Raw genomic sequence first — 21,584 nt, forward strand, 5'->3', positions numbered from 1 at the left:
CTTTTCTACAAAACAGTGCAGAGGTAAAGATGGCTGAAGTAGATGGCTTTGGCTAGGTAACTGCTGTTTGACTTGACATGAAACCAAACTAAAATTGTTATCCCGGTGCTGAGCTAGTGCGTCGCAGCTAATTCTTGTAGAATGTTCAGTCCCCTATTGACTGAGGTGAATGAAGCTACAGCAACATGGTGATAATGGCTGGAGGAAATGTTGCTTGTTTTTGCTGTCCTCCAAATTGCATTTGAGAGTTTTTAAATTATGTAGACATGCAGTAAATTAGCTTCAATTTAATAAAAATTCCTTGGAGGAATCCCCCCCCCCCTCACCCCTGTTACTTTGCCATACCCTAGGTTTAGCTGAAATGACACCCCTGGTGTGTGTGTTTGTGTTTGTGTGTGTGTGTGTGTGTGTGTGTGTGTGTGTGTGTGTGTGTGTGTGTGTGTGTGTGTGTGTGTGTCTGGATCTCGATGCCACAGATGCTCTTCAGACAGACTACACTCTTAATACACACTCATACACACACAGCACTGCAGAGTAACAGCATGCTCGAAAACACAGTGCTCTCCATACAGTACACACACAATGACTATCATACAAAACAGGGACGTTGCTGTGGTAATGAGGGCAGGACAGCCAAAGATGCAGGTGTGGGAAGATGAAAAAGAGATGCATGGTATTTCAGCTTTCTGAAAAAATTATCCTTGGGATGCGTTTCATTCGACGGCTTTGATTTGAAAGTATGTGAGTCAGAGACAGACAGAGAGAGAGGTGTTTCACCATTTATCAAAGTTAAAAAATGAAAATTAAATCTGTGGCGTACTCCAATATCTCAGTCCAAAATCTACTCCTCCCACATGATGGCTGCCACCCACTCTGAGATGGAATGACAAAAACAAACAAACAAAGCAAGAACATTCTCAAGGATTATGACATCATCATGGGTAATAGGTATCACCGGATCCCTCCCAGGTCCCGCCCCACCCCCAGCCCCAGCCCCCTCCTCTCAGATAGCCTCCCTCCCTTCATCTAAACTATACTGTATCTGCCAGAGAATCAAAGGGCCTCTCAAACGTGGGCAGTTTGTCTACAAATGCATCCTCTTCTGACATCACATCAAGCGACAGCCCAAAATAAATAAAAAGGGACAGAGACAAGAGCAAATTCAAAACAAAACAAAAAGAATGCAAATCAAAACAAAGGAAAAATCTAACTGAAGAATAAAACCATGTAAGTAATAATGGTGACAAAAGAACGAACAGTGTCAAAGTACGGAGGGTACGTTGTGAACTCAAAAATGATGGCTAGATGAAAAATGTTGAGGAAAAAAACAACTCATGACTTAAACACAAAATCAATGGGATGTGAAACACACAACGTATGATCAGCATTATTTAACCAGTCCATTACTACTTATTAGGCATATTGTACTCTTGAAAATCCTATACCACATTCACAGAAATGCAGTGTAATACATTGAGTGAATACTGTACTCGAGCAGATATACACTGAGTGTACAAAACATTAGGAACACATTCCAAATATTTAGTTGCACCTCAATTTGTCGGGAATGGACTCTACAAGGTGTCAAAAGCGTTCCACAGGGATGCTGGCCCATGTTGACTCCAATGCTTCCCACAGTTGTGTCAAGTTGGCTGGATGTCCTTTGGGTGGTGGACCATTTTTGATACACATGGGAAACTGTTGAGCATGAAAAACCCAGCAGCGTTGCAGTTCTTGACACACTCAAACCGGTGCGCCAGGCACCTACTACCATACCCCGTTCAAAGGCATTTAAATATTTTGTCTTGCTCATTCACCCTCAATGGCAGGAATTGTCTCAAGGCTTAAAAATCCTTCTTTAATCGGTCTCCTCCCCTTAATCTACACCGATTGAAGTGGATTTAACAGGTGACATCAATAAGGGATCATAGGTTTCACCTGGATTCACCTGGTCAGTCTATGTTCCTAATGTTTTGTACACAGTGTATTTGCTGGAGAAGTGAGTGCATCAAGATTTGTTCTGTGTTGAGAGACTCAGAAAAACAGCAGCCAATGGATGCGGCCATCTCAGTGGCAGAGTTGGACAAAACCACACAGGCAACACGGGCAACACAGCACAGATTACCACAGTAGCACAGATAGTGATAGGAGATGATGGCGTACACACACCTGACACAGAAAGGGTGAGATCTTTACCGACGGTGGGGGTGGTGGCTGCACTCAGGGAGTTGTTGGAGGAGATAGAGGAGGTGCTCTCGGCCCGGGCCAGGGTGGCGATGGAAGGGGGGCTGGACGAGTGACTGACCGGGGGACTGAAGGGCCGGCTCTGGGGGGACAAAGAGAGAGAAAGAGAGAGAGAGAGAGAGAGAGAGAGAGAGAGAGAGAGAGAGAGAGAGAGAGAGAGAGGTTACATGATTTACTAATATCAGTGTTTTTATGTTCAGACACCCTAACAGTTCAGTTTTTAGGGGGCTAAAAGTGAAACTATAAAAAATTAAAAGTACAGATCAAATATATCAAGATATCGAGGTACCATACAGTATAAACATCTTAAGAGGGGGAGTGTCCTGTTTGAGGTGGGGATTTGAGCTATTGTTGTTTCTGTTTAAGTACAGTGTAAACAGAGATGGACGATATCACATACCATGTCCCCCTTGCTGGGTTTCCCAGGAGGCAGTTTGGGTCGTGAGGAGGGGCGTGGAGGGGGAGGGGGCGGGGTGGGGCTGCTGAAAACAGCTGATGGAGCTGACGGCGTAGCAGGACGAGCCGGAGAGGACGCCCCTGTATGGGGACAAGAGGACATCTGGGTTAAAACATCATGACATCACTGTCCATAGAGATAGAGAACCTCTGGGGAGATCCTTGAACATTAAAACAAAACTGACCTGACAGAGTCAATAACATCTAGAACATTCTGGAATAATGACTGGGTAACCTGGTTTCCTGTTTACAGAACATTATGTTTGATTGAATTGCTACTGAGCTGAATTGAATTGGATAGAATTCCAGTGAAACATAACACACACCAGTTCCATGGTTGCCTGTTGAGTGTTTTAATATGAGGAGGGTATTGGGAGAACATTAGGTGGTATTCAATATGTCTCACTCTGGTGTACATATGTATAGATTGCATTTTGATACTGATCCAGTGCTATTTGGGTTGTTCATTGGATTCGTCCCACCGTTCTTGTAGTTTATTTTATTTTATTTTGTTTTTATATTTTAATTGTTTGACATTTGACTGCATTGTTAGGCGCTAGGAACATAAGCATTTCGCTGCACCGCTATAACACCTGCAAAACTGTGTACGCGACCAATAAACTTTTATTTGATTTGGGCCAGTCCATTTATTGTTTATCTTGAGGGACTATTTTCTCACAGTGGGACAAGACATTCCGAGACAGAATTCCCACTCATCCCGGCGTTCCAATGTGCTGCGTCAGCGAGATCTGTCCCAGCTGTGTTTTCAGTCCTCAATCCTGGTTTCCCATTCCCTTTGTGTTAAACTAAACAAACTGTCCTCATCATGATCATGTACACTACACTGTCTGGTCTACACTACACTACACTGTCTGGTCTACACTACACTATACTGTCTGGTCTACAGAAGAACAATACTACATAACAGAGTTTGTGATGATTGTAAAGCAAGAGTGTGTGTTGTGTTAATCACTGTAGCCCTTTCCTATTGGGATGCAAACTCAAAATGTAATACATTTCAACTCTATATCTGACATGGTACAGGTGTCGTCTTTTTTTTAAGCCCATAACCATGTGTGTGAGGTGTATACTTTTGTTTCAAAGTAGATTTGTTTAAGACTACCAAGAAACACTCTGTATGACCCTGATTTAGCCCACTGCAGTAAAAGTTAAATAGACAGGGAGAAATGGGTTCATTGGCTGAGGGTTCTCAACCCACTTCTTACTGATAACACACAGCCACACACACAGCCTCACACACACAGCCTCACACACAGCCTCACACACAGCCTCACACACAGCCACACACACACAGCCACACACACACAGCCACACACACAGCTTCACACACAGCCACACACACAGCCACACACACAGCCTCACACACAGCCTCACACACAGCCTCACACACAGCCTCACACACAGCCTCACACACACAGCCACACACACAGCCTCACACACAGCCTCATACACATAGCCACACACACAGCCACACACACAGCCTCACACACAGCCACACACACACAGCCACACACACACAGCCTCACACACAGCCACACACACACAGCCACACACACACAGCCACTCACACACAGCCACACACACACAGCCACACACACACAGCCACACACACAGCCACACACACAGCCACACACACAGCCTCAATGTGATAAACTGTTTTGTAAGACAAGCTGTACGTCTAAACAAGAGAAGTCAGGGTTTCTGTACAGTACCTCCACAGTTCATATACAGTATTTAATGTGTTTAAGTTTGAGGATTGTGATATGGGAGTTTGTCAGCATTAATCTGGCAACATTAAACAGTGTAATGAAGATATCTCCTACTCACAGTAGATTTCAATGAGCCGCTCCAGGCAAAGAGTAAGCCACACAAATCTAATCACTGCCTTAGACGGTCATTGTGTTCCAACCTTTATTTATACAGGTAAGTCAATTAAGAACCAACTCTTTATTTACAATGACAACCTATCAAGTATGTGCTTACACTAGCTAACTGCATGATACAGCTGCAAATCTCTACGACACAGACAGACTGATTCTGACAGTGGTCAGATGGGTTGTGCTGTTATGGATGAGTGTGACGCTTGGGGGTACTCACCACTACCCATGCCCCCTGTCGTGGGTCCTGGCGAGGACACAACTGCCCTGTACGTAGGGGGTGGAGGAGGGGGAGGCGCAGCACGGGACACCTGGCCAACATCTTTGGGCGAGGTGGCGGTTTCAATAAGGCCCTCTTTCGATGGAGCAGGCGGGACAGGCGGAGCTGCCGCTTCAGGACTCTTCCGTTCCTCCTCGACAAAGACAAGGAGTGGGGGGATGGTGCGTGACGGCTCGTCCACAACGGCAGGGCCAGGGGGGCTGGTGGGGGAGACAGGTGTTCTTGCTTTGGGAGGAGAGGGGACCGCAGGGGGGACTGGGGCAACACTGGGGGGTGAAGGGACAGGCGGAACAGGGGTAATGCTGGGGGCTGAGTCAAGAGGGGGGACAATGGTGGGTGGGGGAGTGGGGGGTGGTGTAGGGTCCTTTGGTGGAAGTGGTGTGGGTTGGTGTGTAGGGTCTTTAGGCATGGGTGGGACAGGGACTGTGGGTAGGGGGAGTGCTGGTTCCTCTGTAGGGGGTTCGGAGGTTGGTAAGGAAGAGACAGGTTTTTCCTGTGGGGGAGGGGAGGTGGGGAGAGGGGGGAGAAAGGGAGAAGAGTGTTCCGAAGGGAGAGGGGAAGTGGGTACAGGAGGGGCGGGGGGATCTTCTGGAGGGGGTGGGGACGTTGGTAGGGGCTGGGCTGGGTCCTTTGGAAGGGGCGGTCTTTCAGAGGCTGCCGATTCCTCGCTGAAGCAGACCCACTTGTCGGCAGACTCCTCGCCAAAGGCAGAGGGCTCTGCTGGGCCGAAAATGTTGTCCAGGTTTGGGATGGAGGTCTTCCTTCCTGAGCCTTCTGTCGATACTGACACTTCTGACAGACAGAGTCATGTGCAAGGAGAGAGGATCATAACAGTTTGTATGAGAGAGAGAGAGAGAGAGAGAGAGAGAGAGAGAGAGAGAGATCAAATGCAAGAAAAAGAAAGCAAGAGAGATAAATATTTAACATACAAAGAGGGGATGGTTTGGAGATATATGAGGTACAGGGAAGAAGGGAGGAGGGCTGGAGGGAGGGATCGAGGGATGAGGGGTCTTACCGGCAGCTGCAGAGGGGGAGCTGGTCGGAGGGGGGGAGGTCGGGACATTCTTGGGTGGAAGCGGAGGCGGAGCTGCAATTACATCGGTGCGCCATGAACAGCATGTCACTATAAAGGGTGGCACCATCTAGAGGCCCCTGCGGTTAGTGTCTGGCTGCACCACACCAGCTCAGGACAGGAAATACTATACAGCCCCATGCCTTACACCACCATGCATATGGCCCATAACCCACGGCAGATGCAGATGCAGGGAGGAAGAGGTGATTGAATCATGTTGCTCAACATTAGTAAATCTACCCGGTCTAATCTGAACTCTATGGTATATGGTTTGAATTATTTCTCAAACTAATGACAGATGAAATGAGTGCATTAGTATGGGCTGCAGAGGAAGAGAGAGAGTTAATGGCGTGCTCGTTCACAGATCGCTCGTTAGTTTTATTGTGAGGGTGAGTTGGTTTATGAGGTGAGTGGATGGTTCCGTGCAGTCATTCCAGAGTCATTCCAGAGTCATTCCAGAGTCATTCCAGGAAGTGCAACATAAACAGAAAACGTACTTCCTTTGGGGAAGGTTCTGGTGAAAGAGAAGTCTGGGCTCAGTGACTCAGACTCAGGTAGAGGAGCACCCCACACGTCACACGCCACCCGCTCAGATATACCCACTACATTCAGAACAGACAGGGGACATAACATAGAGGTGAGCTAAATAAAAATACCTCAGGGGGATTTTTAAATTGCTAAAAATAAAGTCATGTTAGCATTAGCCTAAACCTGTCAGGTCAATAATCACCAAACACTGTGCTAAAAAAGAGACACTTCATCTATAAACATTACTTTAAAATGGTTTTAGTCATTCAAAACACAATGTATCTTACAGACTACCTGGCTAAGAGGGAGCAATGAAGAGATATTAGCAACACTATCAGTTCCTCAGAACTGTTCCACTCTATTGAGAATGGGAGATACTATACGCAGGGACTCTAGCATTATCCACACAGTTCTATCTGTGAATGGACAGAGTGTTAAAAAGGAAGGGCTGCTGTACTGTATGTGTGTGGTGACATTAGCTATGCCTCAGCAGGTAGTTACATAACCAGCTAAGAGCTTCCCATCCCAGAGCCTGCAGAGCTAAATCCACTGTGACTGGGAGAGGGGTGAGGGGAGGATCCACATGACACCACAGCAAACCAACCACGGAGGAATCAAATGTGACCTCATAGTGCTTCTGACCTCTGATCCCTTGTGTGTTTGTGAAATGTTTAGTGTGCATGACATAATGGCAGTGTGTGCAGGTGACAGGAAAGAGGGATAGTGTCTTTAGAGGTGGTAGAGAGGCTGTGTAGGGAATAGAAAGCATCCATCTTGTTGGTGTTATTCTGGTGCAGTGTCTTTAGTGTCACAGCCAGCCTTAGAGATCCACAACAAGTCACAGAGTTATTACAGTGCTCAATCACAACCAAACAAGGTAGAAACACACACACAAGCAAGTACACGCGCACACACACACACGAACACACACCACATATACACACACCGGAAACACACCGCACACACACGCGCACACACACAGAAAGAATGACAGTGACAAAGACAGATGTGGTAGAGAGTTGTACCTTCAGTTTTCTGCTCTCTGAAGGCTGTCTCCAGGGGAGGCCCAAATAAGGCTGTAGCGTCCTCTGGTACTGGGGCTGCTACTGGGGCTGCTTTCTTCTCTGGTACTGGGGCTGCTGGGGATTTCTTACTTCTGGGAGGTGAGATAGAGAGAGTGACAGACAGACAGACAGACAGACAGACAGACAGACAGACAGACAGACAGACAGACAGACAGACAGACAGACAGACAGACAGACAGACAGACAGACAGACAGACAGACAGACAGACAGACAGACAGACAGACAGACAGACAGACAGACAGACAGACAGACAGACAGACAGACAGACAGACAGACAGACAGACAGACAGACAGACAGACAGACAGACAGACAGACAGACAGACAGACAGACAGACAGACAGACATCAGGGTTAGTAGGCTGTAGCATTGTCTGGTACGACTTAGGGAAGGGAGGGAGATAAGAGGGGACAGACAGACTGACAGGGTTAGTCAGACCATCAGACTATCACAGAGACTATCACAGACACGCTTCAGTCGGCTCACTCAACCCAGGGAGATGGGACAGGGACAGCAGAGTGAGTCACAACCATCACACTAACACAGAGACTTCCACAGACACTTCAGTCACCTCACTCAGCATACTACAACAGGAGACGTATTCATGTCACAAGGGAAGGAAGGGGATGTATCAGCCTTCAACTTATTGTCACTAAATCAGTGATAAAAGACTGGAAGTCAGAAGTTAATGAAAGAGCCGAAGTATGATTTTTTATTGGTCACATTTACTGAATACAACAGGTGTAGCGACTTTACAGTGAAATGCTTACTTACGAGCCCATTCCCAGCAATGCAGAGTTAAAAAGTAAAACAAATATTTGCTAAATAAAAAAGGAAATAGTAACACAATAAAAACAATAACAAGGCTATATACAGGAAGTACCAGTACCGAGCACCTGGGGTGAGTCTGTGACAGGTCAATGGGGGACAGACAGTGATGTACCTGGGGGTTGGGGCACTGGGGAGGGGCGTGGGTATAAGTGACAGATGAAAAGGGGACAGACAGAGACGTACCTGGGGGCCTGTAGCGCCGGGGCTGCTAACGTGGGGGCTGCAATGGGTGCAGAACGTCTTGGCCGAGCTACCTGTATCTCTTCACCTGAGGAGAGATGAATTCACAGACATTCACCTCAACTGCCTCACACACACTAAAACACAAGGAAACTAGTTAATGACTTGAGTTTAGTTTCTAACCAAAGCATTTAGCTTCAGCGACAACAAAACAACAAAACAAGAGGAGATATCTTAGATACTTACTACAGTCCTTATTCATCAACCCCTGTAATAAAAAAACATACATTTGTAAAAAGACAAAATAAAAACATAGCACACATTACATTTTACACTCAAATGACATATGGAAATCCATGAGTAACACCATGTTGAATGTTCACATTACAGTATTTCCAGGAGGGAGCCTGTCCACTAGCGAAGGTCAGAAGACGGTCTCTATAACCTTAGGATGAGCTAATCGGATGAGACCATTGGCTGCCCTGCCTTAGCAACCATCTCCACGGGGAAGTGAATGACTAATACTAGGCCCGTTCACTCAGAAATACTGTGGAACAATCTAGTAGCTAGTGGCCTTAGGAAGTACGAACTGACGTGTTTCTTATTAATAAAACAATACACATTTCTGCATGGGAGGGAGTGTAGAATATAGATTTTTTTATTATTCATTTGTTATTTATTTTTTAGGGGGTAGATCTTTTTGTTATTGCAAAGTGACACAAAACGCAGTTACATTAATTAAAATAATATATTATACTGTATAATAGCCATTAGAATCCATTCTACAGCTTTCTAGCGTGAGTCTCGGTAGGCACAGAAAGCTGTCAGAAACAGATAGATAGAGTAGGTCTTTAAAGCCTCATGTAAGCCCAAAACATTGCACACCCTGCACAACATTGAGAAGAGACAGATGAGGCCACAAAAGAGAGAGAGAGAGAGAGAGAGAGAGAGAGAGAGAGAGAGAGAGAGAGAGAGAGAGAGAGAGAGAGAGAGAGAGAGAGAGAGAGAGAGAGAGAGAAAAGGAGAGAAAGAAAGAAAGAAAGAAAGAAAGAAAGAAAGAAAAAGAAAGAAAGAAAGAAAGAAAGAGACCAAGACAGAGCTGCTGCTTGTTAGTCAGAATACAGTGCATGAAATAACTCTCAATGAGACACGACAATAAGGAAAACAGAGGGAGGAGAAGGAAGGAGAGAGAGAGAGAGAGAGAGAGAGAGAGAGAGAGGTTCAGCTGAGGTGTGGCTGAAGTGACAGATCAAAGGGTCCATCTGTCAACATGGGTGAATCTCAAAAGTCCTTCCTCGATTGCTTGCATCATCTAATCTCCTCCCATCCTCTCCCCAACTCCTTCTCAAAACGTCAAGAGGGAAGCGAAGAGAGAAGGCAAGGAGAGAGGACACAAAGAATCGAAGAAAGACTTTTGAGATTCACCCAGGGACTTAGAAGACTAAACCTTTAGCTATTTAGCCATCTTTTCCTTATCTGTCATTTCAGCAATCAACCCCATCCCTCTCCACTCCACTTCCCCAGCAGGCTACAGGATGCATAGAGGGACAAAAAGTGTTTGTTATTTACCCCAGCCCAGGGAAACAGAACAGAACGGAGGAACACTTACCGGGCTACGTCTCTGTGACCAGCAAAAAGGAAGAGAGAACAGACACCTGGTCAGAGAGTGACAGATCAGTAAAGCACACTTCTCCAACACAACAGTTACACAACAGTTACACTCACAACCACAGTTACACTCACAACTACAGTTATACTCACAACTACAGTTACACTCCCAACACAACAGTTACACTCCCAACAGAACAGTTACACACACAACCACAGTTACTCACAACACAACAGTTACACACCAGTTACACTCCCAACACAACAGTTACACTCCAAACACAACAGTTACACTCACAACCACAGTTACACTCACAACTACAGTTATACTCACAACTACAGTTACACTCCCAATACAACATTTACACTCCCAACACAACAGTTACACACACAACCACAGTTACTCACAACACAACAGTTACACACCAGTTACACTCCCAACACAACAGTTACACTCCAAACACAACAGTTACACTCACAACCACAGTTATGCTCACAACCACAGTTATGCTCACAACCACAGTTACACTCCCAACCACAGTTACACTCCCAACAGAACAGTTATACTCCCAACAGAACAGTTACACTCCCAACACAACAGTTATACTCTCAACAGAACAGTTACACTCCCAACAGAACAGTTACACTCCCAACAGAACAGTTACACTCCCAACAGAACAGTTATACTCCCAACAGAACAGTTACACTCCCAACAGAACAGTTACACTCCCAACAGAACAGTTACACTCCCAACACAACAGTTATACTCCCAACAGAACAGTTACACTCCCAACACAACAGTTATACTCTCAACAGAATAGTTACACTCCCAACACAACAGTTATACTCCCAACAGAACAGTTACACTCCCAACACAACAGTTACACTCCCAACAGAACAGTTACACTCCCAACACAACAGTTATACTCTCAACAGAACAGTTACACTCCCAACAGAACAGTTACACTCCAAACAGAACAGTTACACTCCCAACAGAACAGTTATACTCCCAACAGAACAGTTATACTCCCAACAGAACAGTTATACTCTCAACAGAACAGTTACACTCCCAACAGAACAGTTACACTCCCAACACAACAGTTATACTCTCAACAGAACAGTTACACTCCCAACAGAACAGTTACACTCCCAACAGAACAGTTATACTCCCAACAGAACAGTTACACTCCCAACACAACAGTTACACTCCCAACAGAACAGTTACACTCCCAACAGAACAGTTACACTCCCAACACAACAGTTACACTCCCAACAGAACAGTTACACTCCCAACAGAACAGTTACACTCCCAACACAACAGTTATACTCTCAACAGAACAGTTACACTCCCAACAGAACAGTTACACTCCCAACAGAACAGTTACACTCCCAACAGAACAGTTACACTCCCAACAGAACAGTTACACTCCCAACAGAACAGTTACACTCCCAACAGAACAGTTACACTCCCAACAGGAGAGATACAGTACAATAGTATTATGTCGTAATGATGTGTATTTGTGTGCAAGATCATGTGTTGGTGTGTATGTGTACATTGAGAGAGAAATCACAGTCATCCACAGCCCATAATGGCTGATCCTGGACCTGCTGTGGATTCATTCAGCTGCATCCTGCAGAGCCCTGTTTTTCTCCCATCTCCTCCTTCTGTTGTCTCATATCATCTCTCCCTCTCTCTCTCCCTCCCTCTCTCCCTCCCTCCATTTATTCCCCATTCAGTCTCCAAGCAGCCACATTTCCATCTTAGTGAAGGTCACTGAACAGCAGCCATCTCCATGCTGGTATTGTGGTAGTGTTAAATCCTACACCCATTCAGAGCAACCTGTTCTCCGCAAATCCTGATTCACCTGTACACCTGAGTGTGTTTTATTGCTATTGCATACTTCTCTAACTCTATTACAATGGATCCAATGACATTCAATAACATGGTCCTTTAGTACGCTGAATCACAAACCTGAAGGGAGAAAACTGACATGCAACAAGTGGGCAATTCATGCTAACAGAGAGAGAGAGAGGGAGAGAGAGAGAGAGAGAGAGAGAGAGAGAGAGAGAGAGAGAGAGAGAGAGAGAGAGACAGAGAGACATAGAGAAAGATTGTACACAAGAAAGAAAGACAGACAAGAACAGGCTTACCGGACTACTCCTCTACAGAAGACAGCATCATACAGGGAGAGGAAGAAAAGAAAAAGAGGGGGAGGCAAAGGGAGGGGGCAGGACAGAGAGACAGAGGAGGAGAGAGAGGGAGTAGAGGGTAAGAAGAGTAGAGAGGGTCAAAGGGAGGGGGAAGGACAGAGAGACAGAGGAGGAGAGAGAGGGGGTAGAGGGTAAGAAGAGTATAGAGGGTCAAAGGGAGGGGGCAGGACAGAGAGACAGAGGAGGAGAGAGAGGGGGTAGAGGGTAAGAAGAGTAGAGAGGGTCAAAGGGAGGGGGCAGGACAGAGAGACAGAGGAGGAGAGAGAGGGGGTAGAGGGTATACTATGTTAGTGTAGATAATCTACAATCACACACAAAGCTGTGAGCAGAAATTACGGATGGGTAATATGGAGGTGAATATTGACTGACCAAACAAACACACATCATGTCAATAGGTTTCTTCTCTGCCTAATGTGAAGCTCCAAGGTGAGAGCACAAGTGTCCACCATCTACCAATCTTTCCATTTCAGTTTCCACACCCATACGTTCATCTATCTACAGTATATTGATTTGCGACTTTGATCTGATGATTGACAGGATGTTTAATCAATAGTCTAATCAAACCCCATGGCTTTAGTGATAGTTACTGAGCGCAAGGGAAACTCCAGTGATACATATATTGTACTGTGGAACAGAAAGGCCCATGGGAGGTTAATCTGCTCTCACACATACTGTCTTCCTCTGTCTCTCTTTCTGTATTGTCAACAGCCATCGCCCTCCAACAACAACACATTCAAATTGAATACAGAGAGATAGAGGTCAAGGGAGAAAGAGAGAGAGAATGCAGGAGAGAGAGAACGAGGGGTAGTGAAAGAAATGTGGAAAGAACCTTGTTGTTCTGTTTAGCCTGTTAACCTTTGCGCCCAATCCCAGCTCTCCTCAGCCAATTTCATGGTCAACCCATTACCGGGACTACCTGGGTAAGCACACATTTGCCAGTAAGCGAAAGCTTGCTGGTTTGAATACCCGAGCCGAAAAGGTGAAAAAGCTGACGATGTGCCCTTAAGCAAGGCACTTAACCTTAATTTGCTCCAGGGGCACCATACTACTAAGGCTGACCTTGTAAAACAACACATTTCACTGCACCTATCTGGTGCATGTGACAACAAAAACACACAGCCACTGTCTGATTTCCCTGATATCTATGGTCAAATCTACACACAGAGAGAGCCAGGTACAACTTAAGACAACCAAACACCTGCTCACTGTTCCTGGTTAGGGAGCTAGCAGCTACCTAGCGGCTCGACAGCCAGCGGATGGATGGATTATTGAGTCTATAAGGCTCTCGTATGACCACAGACTGTCCTTGCGTATGTACAGGACAGAGCCTCACTGTGTATGCCCACTTTCCAGAAAAATTGCTGATGCACAACCAAATTTCGAACTTGCACCTTGTGTATTCTACTATTCCAACGCTGAACAGTAAGTTGAGACCCCGACTGTGTTACTAAAAATACAAAATAAATAAACACATTTTTGGGGAGGGGCCACCTACTGGGCTGGGGCCCTAAGCGACCGCTTATGTCGCTTATGCCTGGAGCCGGCCTTGTGGCTTAGACTCAAACACCCCACTGTTGGCAAAGGGATAACTGTCATTGGTTTTTGTGGGCTGCTTAGAGACAGCTGCCTTGTCTTAAACTCCACTCCAGTAATTGGTAGTCAGTCAACTGAGGTCACAGCAGAAGGCTAAAGACCTGCCAGCCACCATCTCTCCTCTCTCCCCAACATCCCTACCATCAGCAGTTGTGTAGTAGAGGGTAAACTAACCCATGTCTCCCTAGCTCACTGTCATTCCAGGGATATGTATGGAATTGGCTCTGAGATACTCCCATTCACTCCCAGACAGGCATACAGTGGGGAAAAAAAGTATTTAGTCAGCCACCAATTGTGCAAGTTCTCCCACTTGAAAAGATGAAAGAGGCCTGTAATTTTCATCATAGGTACACGTCAACTATGACAGAAAAATTGAGAAAACAAAATCCAGAAAATCACATTGTAGGATTTTTAATGAATTTATTTGCAAATTATGGTGGAAAACAAGTATTTGGTCAACTACAAACAAGCAAGATTTCTGGCTCTCACAGACCTGTAACTTCTTCTTTAAGAGGCTCCTCTGTCCTCCACTCGTTACCTGTATTAATGGCACCTGTTTGAACTTGTTATCAGTATAAAAGACACCTGTCCACAACCTCAAACAGTCACACTCCAAACATAGTGGTATGGCCAAGACCAAAGAGCTGTCAAAGGACACCAGAAACAAAATTGTAGACCTGCACCAGGCTGGGAAGACTGAATCTGCAATAGGTAAGCAGCTTGGTTTGAAGAAATCAACTGTGGGAGCAATTATTAGGAAATGAAAGACATACAAGACCACTGATAATCTCCCTTGATCTGGGGCTCCACGCAAGATCTCACCCCGTGGGGTCAAAATGATCACAAGAACAGTGAGCAAAAATCCCAGAACCACATGGGGGGACCTAGTGAATGACCTGCAGAGAGCTGGGACGAAAGTAACAAAGCCTACCATCAGTAACACACTACGCCGCCAGGGACTCAAATCCTGCAGTGCCAGACGTGTCCCCCTGCTTAAGCCAGTACATGTCCAGGCCCGTCTTAAGTTTGCTAGAGTGCATTTGGATGATCAAGAAGAGGATTGGGAGAATGTCATATGGTCAGATGAAACCAAAATATAACTTTTTGGTAAAAACTCAACTCGTCGTGTTTGGAGGACAAAGAATGCTGAGTTGCATCCAAAGAACACCATACCTACTGTGAAGCATGGGGGTGGAAACATCATGCTTTGGGGCTGTTTTTCTGCAAAGGGACCAGGACGACTGATCCGTGTAAAGGAAAGAATGAATGGGGCCATGTATCGTGAGATTTTGACTGAAAACCTCCTTCCATCAGCAAGGGCATTTTTTTTGTTTTTTTGTATTTTTCACCTTTATTTAACCAGGTAAGCCAGTTGAGAACAAGTTCTCATTTACAACTGCGACCTGGCCAAGATAAAGCAAAGCAGTGCGATAAAAACAACAACACAGAGTTACATATGGGGTAAAACAAAACATAAAGTCAAAAATACAACAGAAAATATATATACAGTGTGTGCAAATGTAGCAAGTTATGGAGGTAAGGCAATAAATAGGCTATAGTGCAAAATAATTACAATTAGTATCAACACTGGAATGATAGATGTGCAAGAGATGATGTGCAAATAGAGATACTGGGGTACAAATTAGCAAAATAAATAACAATATAGGGATGAGGTAGTTGGGCGGGCTAATTTCAGATGGGCTGTGTACAGGTGCAGTGATCGGTAAGGTGCTCTGACAACTGATGCTTAAAGTTAGTGAGGGAGATAAGTGTCTCCAGCTTCAGAGATTTTTGCAATTTGTTCCAGTCATTGGCAGCAGAGAACTGGAAGGAATGGCGGCCAAAGGAGGTGTTGGCTTTGGGGATGACCAGTGAGATATACCTGCTGGAGCGCATACTACGGGTGGGTGTTGCTATGGTGACCAATGAGCTAAGATAAGGCGGGGATTTGCCTAGCAGTGATTTATAGATGGCCTGGAGCCAGTGGGTTTGGCGACGAATATGTAGTGAGGACCAGCCAACAAGAGCGTACAGGTCACAGTGGTGGGTAGCATATGGGGCTTTGGAGACAAAACGGATGGCACTGTGATAGACTACATCCAATTTGCTGAGTAGAGTGTTGGATGCTATTTTGTAAATGACATCGCCGAAGTCAAGGATCGGTAGGATAGTCAGTTTTACGAGGGCATGTTTGGCAGCATGAGTGAAGGAGGCTTTGTTGCGAAATAGGAAACCGATTCTAGATTTAACTTTGGATTGGAGATTCTTAATGTGAGTCTGAAAGGAGAGTTTACAGTCTAACCAGACACCTAGGTATTTGTAGTTGTCCACATACTCTAGGTCAGACCCGTCGAGAGTAGTGATTCTAGTCGGGTGGGCGGGTGCCAGCAGCGTTCGATTGAAGAGCATGCATTTAGTTTTACTAGTGTTTAAGAGCAGTTGGAGGCTACTGAAGGTCTGTTGTATGGCATTGAAGCTCATTTGGAGGTTTGTTAACACAGTGTCCAATGAAGGGCCAGATGTATACAAAATGGTGTCGTCTGCGTAGAGGTGGATCTGAGAGTCACCAGCAGCAAGAGCGACATCATTGATATACACGGAGAAAAGAGTCGGCCCAAGAATTGAACCCTGTGGCACCCCCATAGAGACTGCCATAGGTCCAGACAACAGGCCCTCCGATTTGACACATTGAACTCTATCTGAGAAGTAGTTGGTGAACCAGGCGAGGCAGTCATTTGAGAAACCAAGGCTATTTAGTCTGCCAATAAGAATGCGGTGGTTGACAGAGTCGAAAGCCTTGGCCAGGTCGATGAAGACGGCTGCACAGTACTGTCTATTATCGATTGCGGTTATAATACCGTTTAGGACCTTGAGCGTGGCTGAAGTGCACCCATGACCAGCTTGGAAACCGGATTGCATAGCGGAGAAGGTACGGTGGGATTCGAAATGGTCGGTGATCTGTTTGTTAACTTGGCTTTCAAAAACTTTCGAAAGGCAGGGCAGGATGGATATGGGTCTGTAACAGTTTGGATCTTTCAGCATGACAATGATCCCAAACACACCGCCCGGGCAACGAAGGAGTGGCTTCGTAAGAAGCATTTCAAGGTCCTGGAGTGGCCTAGCCAGTCTCCAGATCTCAACCCCATAGAAAATCTTTGGAGGGAGTTGAAGGTCCGTGTTGACCAGCGACAGCACCAAAACATCACTGCTCTAGAGGAGATCTGCATGGAGGAATGGGCCAAAATACCAGCAACAGTGTGTGAAAACCTTGTGAAGACTTACAGAAAACGTTTGACCTGTGTCATTGCCAACAAAGGGTATATAACAAAGTATTGAGAAACTTTTGTTATTGACCAAATACTTATTTTCCACCATAATTTGCAAATAAATTCATAAAAAATCCTACAATGTGATTTTCTGGAAATGTGTTCCTCATTTTGTCTGTCATAGTTGACGTGTACCTATGATTAAAATTACAGGCCTCTCTCATCTTTTTAAGTGGGAGAACTTGCACAATTGGTGGCTGACAAAATACTTTTTCCCCCCACTGTATGTACTCCCGAGTGGCGCAGTGGTCTAAGGCAGTGCTAGCTGTGCCACTAGAGATCCTGGTTCGAATCCAGGCTCTGTCGTAGCTGCGACCGGGAGACCAATGGGGCGGCGCACAATTGGCCCAGAGTTGTCCAGGGTAGGGGAGGGAATGGCCGGCAGGGATGTAGCACAGTTGGTAGAGCATGGTGTTTGCAACGCCAGGGTTGTGGGTTCGATTCCCACGGGGGGGCCAGTATGAAAAATAAAATAATGTATGCACTAACTGTAAGTCGCTCTGGATAAGAGCATCTGCTAAATGACTTAAATGTAATATGCGTGGGGTAATGAGGAGAAAATAAATGTAAACAACATGCAGTGAGACAGAGAATCAAATAAAGACACATACAGTAAGAAATGTATTGTGAGCTGTGGAAAGAACTTCCCTAATGAGCAACAGAACAGTCAAACAGATACAACAGTTCAAACACATTCTAGAATACAGTTCTATAGTCTTACTCCATAACAACACAGTAACGTGAGGGAGAGAGGTACTCACCAGAGGAGAGGGAAACAGCGCTATGTTGCCTATGGAGGCTTTCAGTTCATCTACCGACGGGGCCAAACAGTTGGCACTTTCCACTGGTAACGGTTTGATCTTGATCTTAAACTTTTTCCGGAGGTCCTCCTCTCCCTCCGACTCGCTGGAGGAGAAGAAGTGTTCCTTGGGGGGTTTGGGGCCAGGTGGGTCTCCGTTAAGGACAGTAATGGTTTGAATCTTGAAGGTCATAGGTGATAGATAGGTCACTTACATTGTGTTTCTAGGAGTAGGGTGAAGTTGCCCCTAGACGCTGATCTGGGGTCAGTTTAGCATTTTCCCCACTCATATTTAAGGTTAGGATTGGGGGAGGAGAAAGCTGATCCTAGAGCTCTACCAAATAGCAGATACTACAGCATCTAATCAGGAGACTGTAGAATCTCCTCACAGAACTGCAGGTTCCCCAAAGTTTGGCAAATCTCCCAGAAGTATCAGACTACTCATTACATAGTAATTCCAGGAAGCGTGCCGTTAGCTGTTATTGAGTTGAAGTGATGCTCAGTTTGTCTGTTTGTTATTGAGTTGAGATGAGTTGAGATGATGCTTGATGGTCTCCCAGTTGATTTGTACTGATAGGCTGTTCTGTGGTGGCCTGGCTGTCGTGATTCACAGTTAAGTGTTTGCCAGACTAGTTCTGATCTAGTCAGACAGCCGTTCACTAATTCAGTCAGTCAGACAGACTGACAGACAAACAGACCAACAGAAACAAACGGATACAGACTAACATACAGTGATATAGAGTGTAGTATTTGGTGTAGGTACACTATTATTACTCTGTAATGTGATGTAGTTCATGTCTAGCTCTATTAGGGTGTATAGTAGATATATGATAAAGGATATGTGATCCTGGCACCTCCTCCTCGTCTGGCCTGAGACTGTAACCTTCATCGTCCACCGTAGGGGTGTTCTGAAACACACAGAGCAACAGACACACCATATTTACACCATGCTAATCTGGGTTGGGCTCAATTCCATTTCAATTCAGTCAATTCAGGAATTAAACTGAAAATCATGTGCTACGTGCTTGTTACAAGGGTAGAATAATAATTTTTGCTTTACTTACATACTGTATCTGTCCCAGTCTAATTAGGGTTGGGCTCAATTCCATTTCAATTCTGTAAATTCAGTTTACTTTCTGAATTGATTGAATTGACCTGGAATTGACCCCAACCCTGATGCTACATTGACATACCCCCAGAATCTTTAGAAACTACAGTAAGACAGTAACAGATGGGTCAGAATAATATATATTCTCTATAACATACAGTGGGGCAAAAAAGTATTTAGTCAGCCACCAATTGTGCAAGTTCTCCCACTTAAAAAGATGAGAGAGGCCTGTCATTTTCATCATAGGTACACGTCAACTATGACAGACAAATTGAGATTTTTTTTCTCCAGAAAATCACATTGTAGGATTTTTTATGAATTTATTTGCAAATTATGGTGGAAAATAAGTATTTGGTCACCTACAAACAAGCAAGATTTCTGGCTCTCACAGACCTGTAACTTCTTCTTTAAGAGGCTCCTCTGTCCTCCACTCGTTACCTGTATTAATGGCACCTGTTTGAACTTGTTATCAGTATAAAAGACACCTGTCCACAACCTCAAACAGTCACACTCCAAACTCCACTATGGTCAAGACCAAAGAGCTGTCAAAGGACACCAGAAACAAAATTGTAGACCTGCACCAGGCTGGGAAGACTGAATCTGCAATATGTAAGCAGCTTGGTTTGAAGAAATCAACTGTGGGAGCAATTATTAGGAAATGGAAGACATACAAGACCACTGATAATCTCCCTCGATCTGGGGCTCCACGAAAGATCTCACCCCGTGGGGTCAAAATGATCACAAGAACGGTGAGCAAAAATCCCAGAACCACACGGGGGGACCTAGTGAATGACCTGCAGAGAGCTGGGACCAAAGTAACAAAGCCTACCATCAGTAACACACTACTCCGCCAGGGACTCAAATCCTGCATTGCCAGACGTGTCCCCCTGCTTAAGCCAGTACATGTCCAGGCCCGTCTGAAGTTTGGGAGAATGTCATATGGTCAGATGAAACCAAAATATAACTTTTTGGTAAAAACTCAACTCATTGTGTTTGGAGGACAAAGAATGCTGAGTTGCATCCAAAGAACACCATACCTACTGTGAAGCATGGGGGTGGAAACTTCATGCTTTGGGGCTGTTTTTCTGCAAAGGGACCAGGACGACTGATCCGTGTAAAGGAAAGAATGAATGGGGCCATGTATCGTGAGATTTTGAGTGAAAACCTCCTTCCATCAGCAAGGGCATTGAAGATGAAACGTGGCTGGGTCTTTTAGCATGACAATGATCCCAAACACACCTCCCGGGCAACGAAGGAGTGGCTTCGTAAGAAGCATTTCAAGGTCCTGGAGTGGCCTAGCCAGTCTCCAAATCTCAACCCCATAGAAAATCTTTGGAGGGAGTTGAAAGTCCGTGTTGCCCAGCGACAGCCCCAAAACATCACTGCTCTAGAGGAGATCTGCATGGAGGAATGGGCCAAAATACCAGCAACAGTGTGTGAAAACCTTGTGAAGACTTACAGAAAACGTTTGACCTGTGTCATTGCCAACAAGGGGTATATAACAAAGTATTGAGAAACTTTTGTTATTGACCAAATACTTATTTTCCACCATAATTTGCAAATAAATTCATAAAAAATCCTACATTGTGATTTTCTGGATTTTTTTTCCTCATGTTGTCTGTCATAGTTGACATGTACCTATTATGAAAATTACAGGCCTCTCTCATCTTTTTAAGTGGGAGAACTTGCACAATTGGTGGCTGACTAAATACTTTTTTTCCCCACTGTATATATATATGTAAGGGTATGCCAATAACATAATCATTGATTATTGATTGTTTTGAATCATGTGCTATATGAGCTTGTTCAAAGGGTAGAATGCTGGTTCCTTACATATCTGTCCCAGTCGATCTCATCAGAGAACCCATTGACAGCTGCTCCATTGGCCCTCTTCTGTGACTGAAAACAGAACATCATGACATCACAGTGAATCCCACCAATCAGAATAATGAATACTCAACTCATGCACTACTATACTATTGAGTGATTGGCTACCGCTACTCGACGGCGATGCTACCTATCGGGCAACTAGGTGCATTAAGCTCTAGTGGAGTCTGGTAGTAGAGTGACTATCCTACACTAGAGGGGACTGCATAGTGTTCAATACCGATTCAATCTCCTGGGGATGCTGAATGATGACGGTCCACAACACAGAGAATACAAATACAATACAAATCATGTAACAGTTAACAAGTTATCCAATAGACTCATTTCATTTGATTCTACAGTCTATTAAAAAGGGACACTGTAATGTTACAATGCTGATTCACCTAGAGGAATGAGACAGTCTTAAAACAACAGTATTAAAGCAAGCTTGTAAAATAGGCAGTCATGTCTTCCTCCTTCCAGCAATGCCATTAAACTTC

The 21,584-nt window shown here is 45.0% G+C and overlaps 1 protein-coding gene across 1 annotated transcript in view; it reads right to left on the minus strand.

Moving 5' to 3' along the window:
* The window catches only part of sgip1a (SH3GL interacting endocytic adaptor 1a), a gene marked incomplete at both ends in the record, with an annotated part of 74,899 nt that overhangs the window by 10,505 nt on the left and 42,810 nt on the right, over positions 1–21,584 (minus strand). The window contains 11 exons of the mRNA XM_084164118.1: positions 2,170–2,326; positions 2,645–2,781; positions 4,819–5,670; positions 5,894–5,965; positions 6,448–6,552; positions 7,504–7,634; positions 8,577–8,661; positions 18,033–18,263; positions 18,952–19,018; positions 21,052–21,117; positions 21,326–21,346. Of these exons, the coding sequence (XP_084020244.1) occupies positions 2,170–2,326; positions 2,645–2,781; positions 4,819–5,670; positions 5,894–5,965; positions 6,448–6,552; positions 7,504–7,634; positions 8,577–8,661; positions 18,033–18,263; positions 18,952–19,018; positions 21,052–21,117; positions 21,326–21,346 (1,924 nt within the window). The remainder of the gene's footprint in view (positions 1–2,169; positions 2,327–2,644; positions 2,782–4,818; positions 5,671–5,893; positions 5,966–6,447; positions 6,553–7,503; positions 7,635–8,576; positions 8,662–18,032; positions 18,264–18,951; positions 19,019–21,051; positions 21,118–21,325; positions 21,347–21,584) is intronic.

The sequence above is a fragment of the Coregonus lavaretus genome, assembly GCF_964263955.1.
Source record: "Coregonus lavaretus genome assembly, chromosome: 6".
NCBI classification, from domain to species: Eukaryota; Metazoa; Chordata; class Actinopteri; order Salmoniformes; family Salmonidae; genus Coregonus; species Coregonus lavaretus.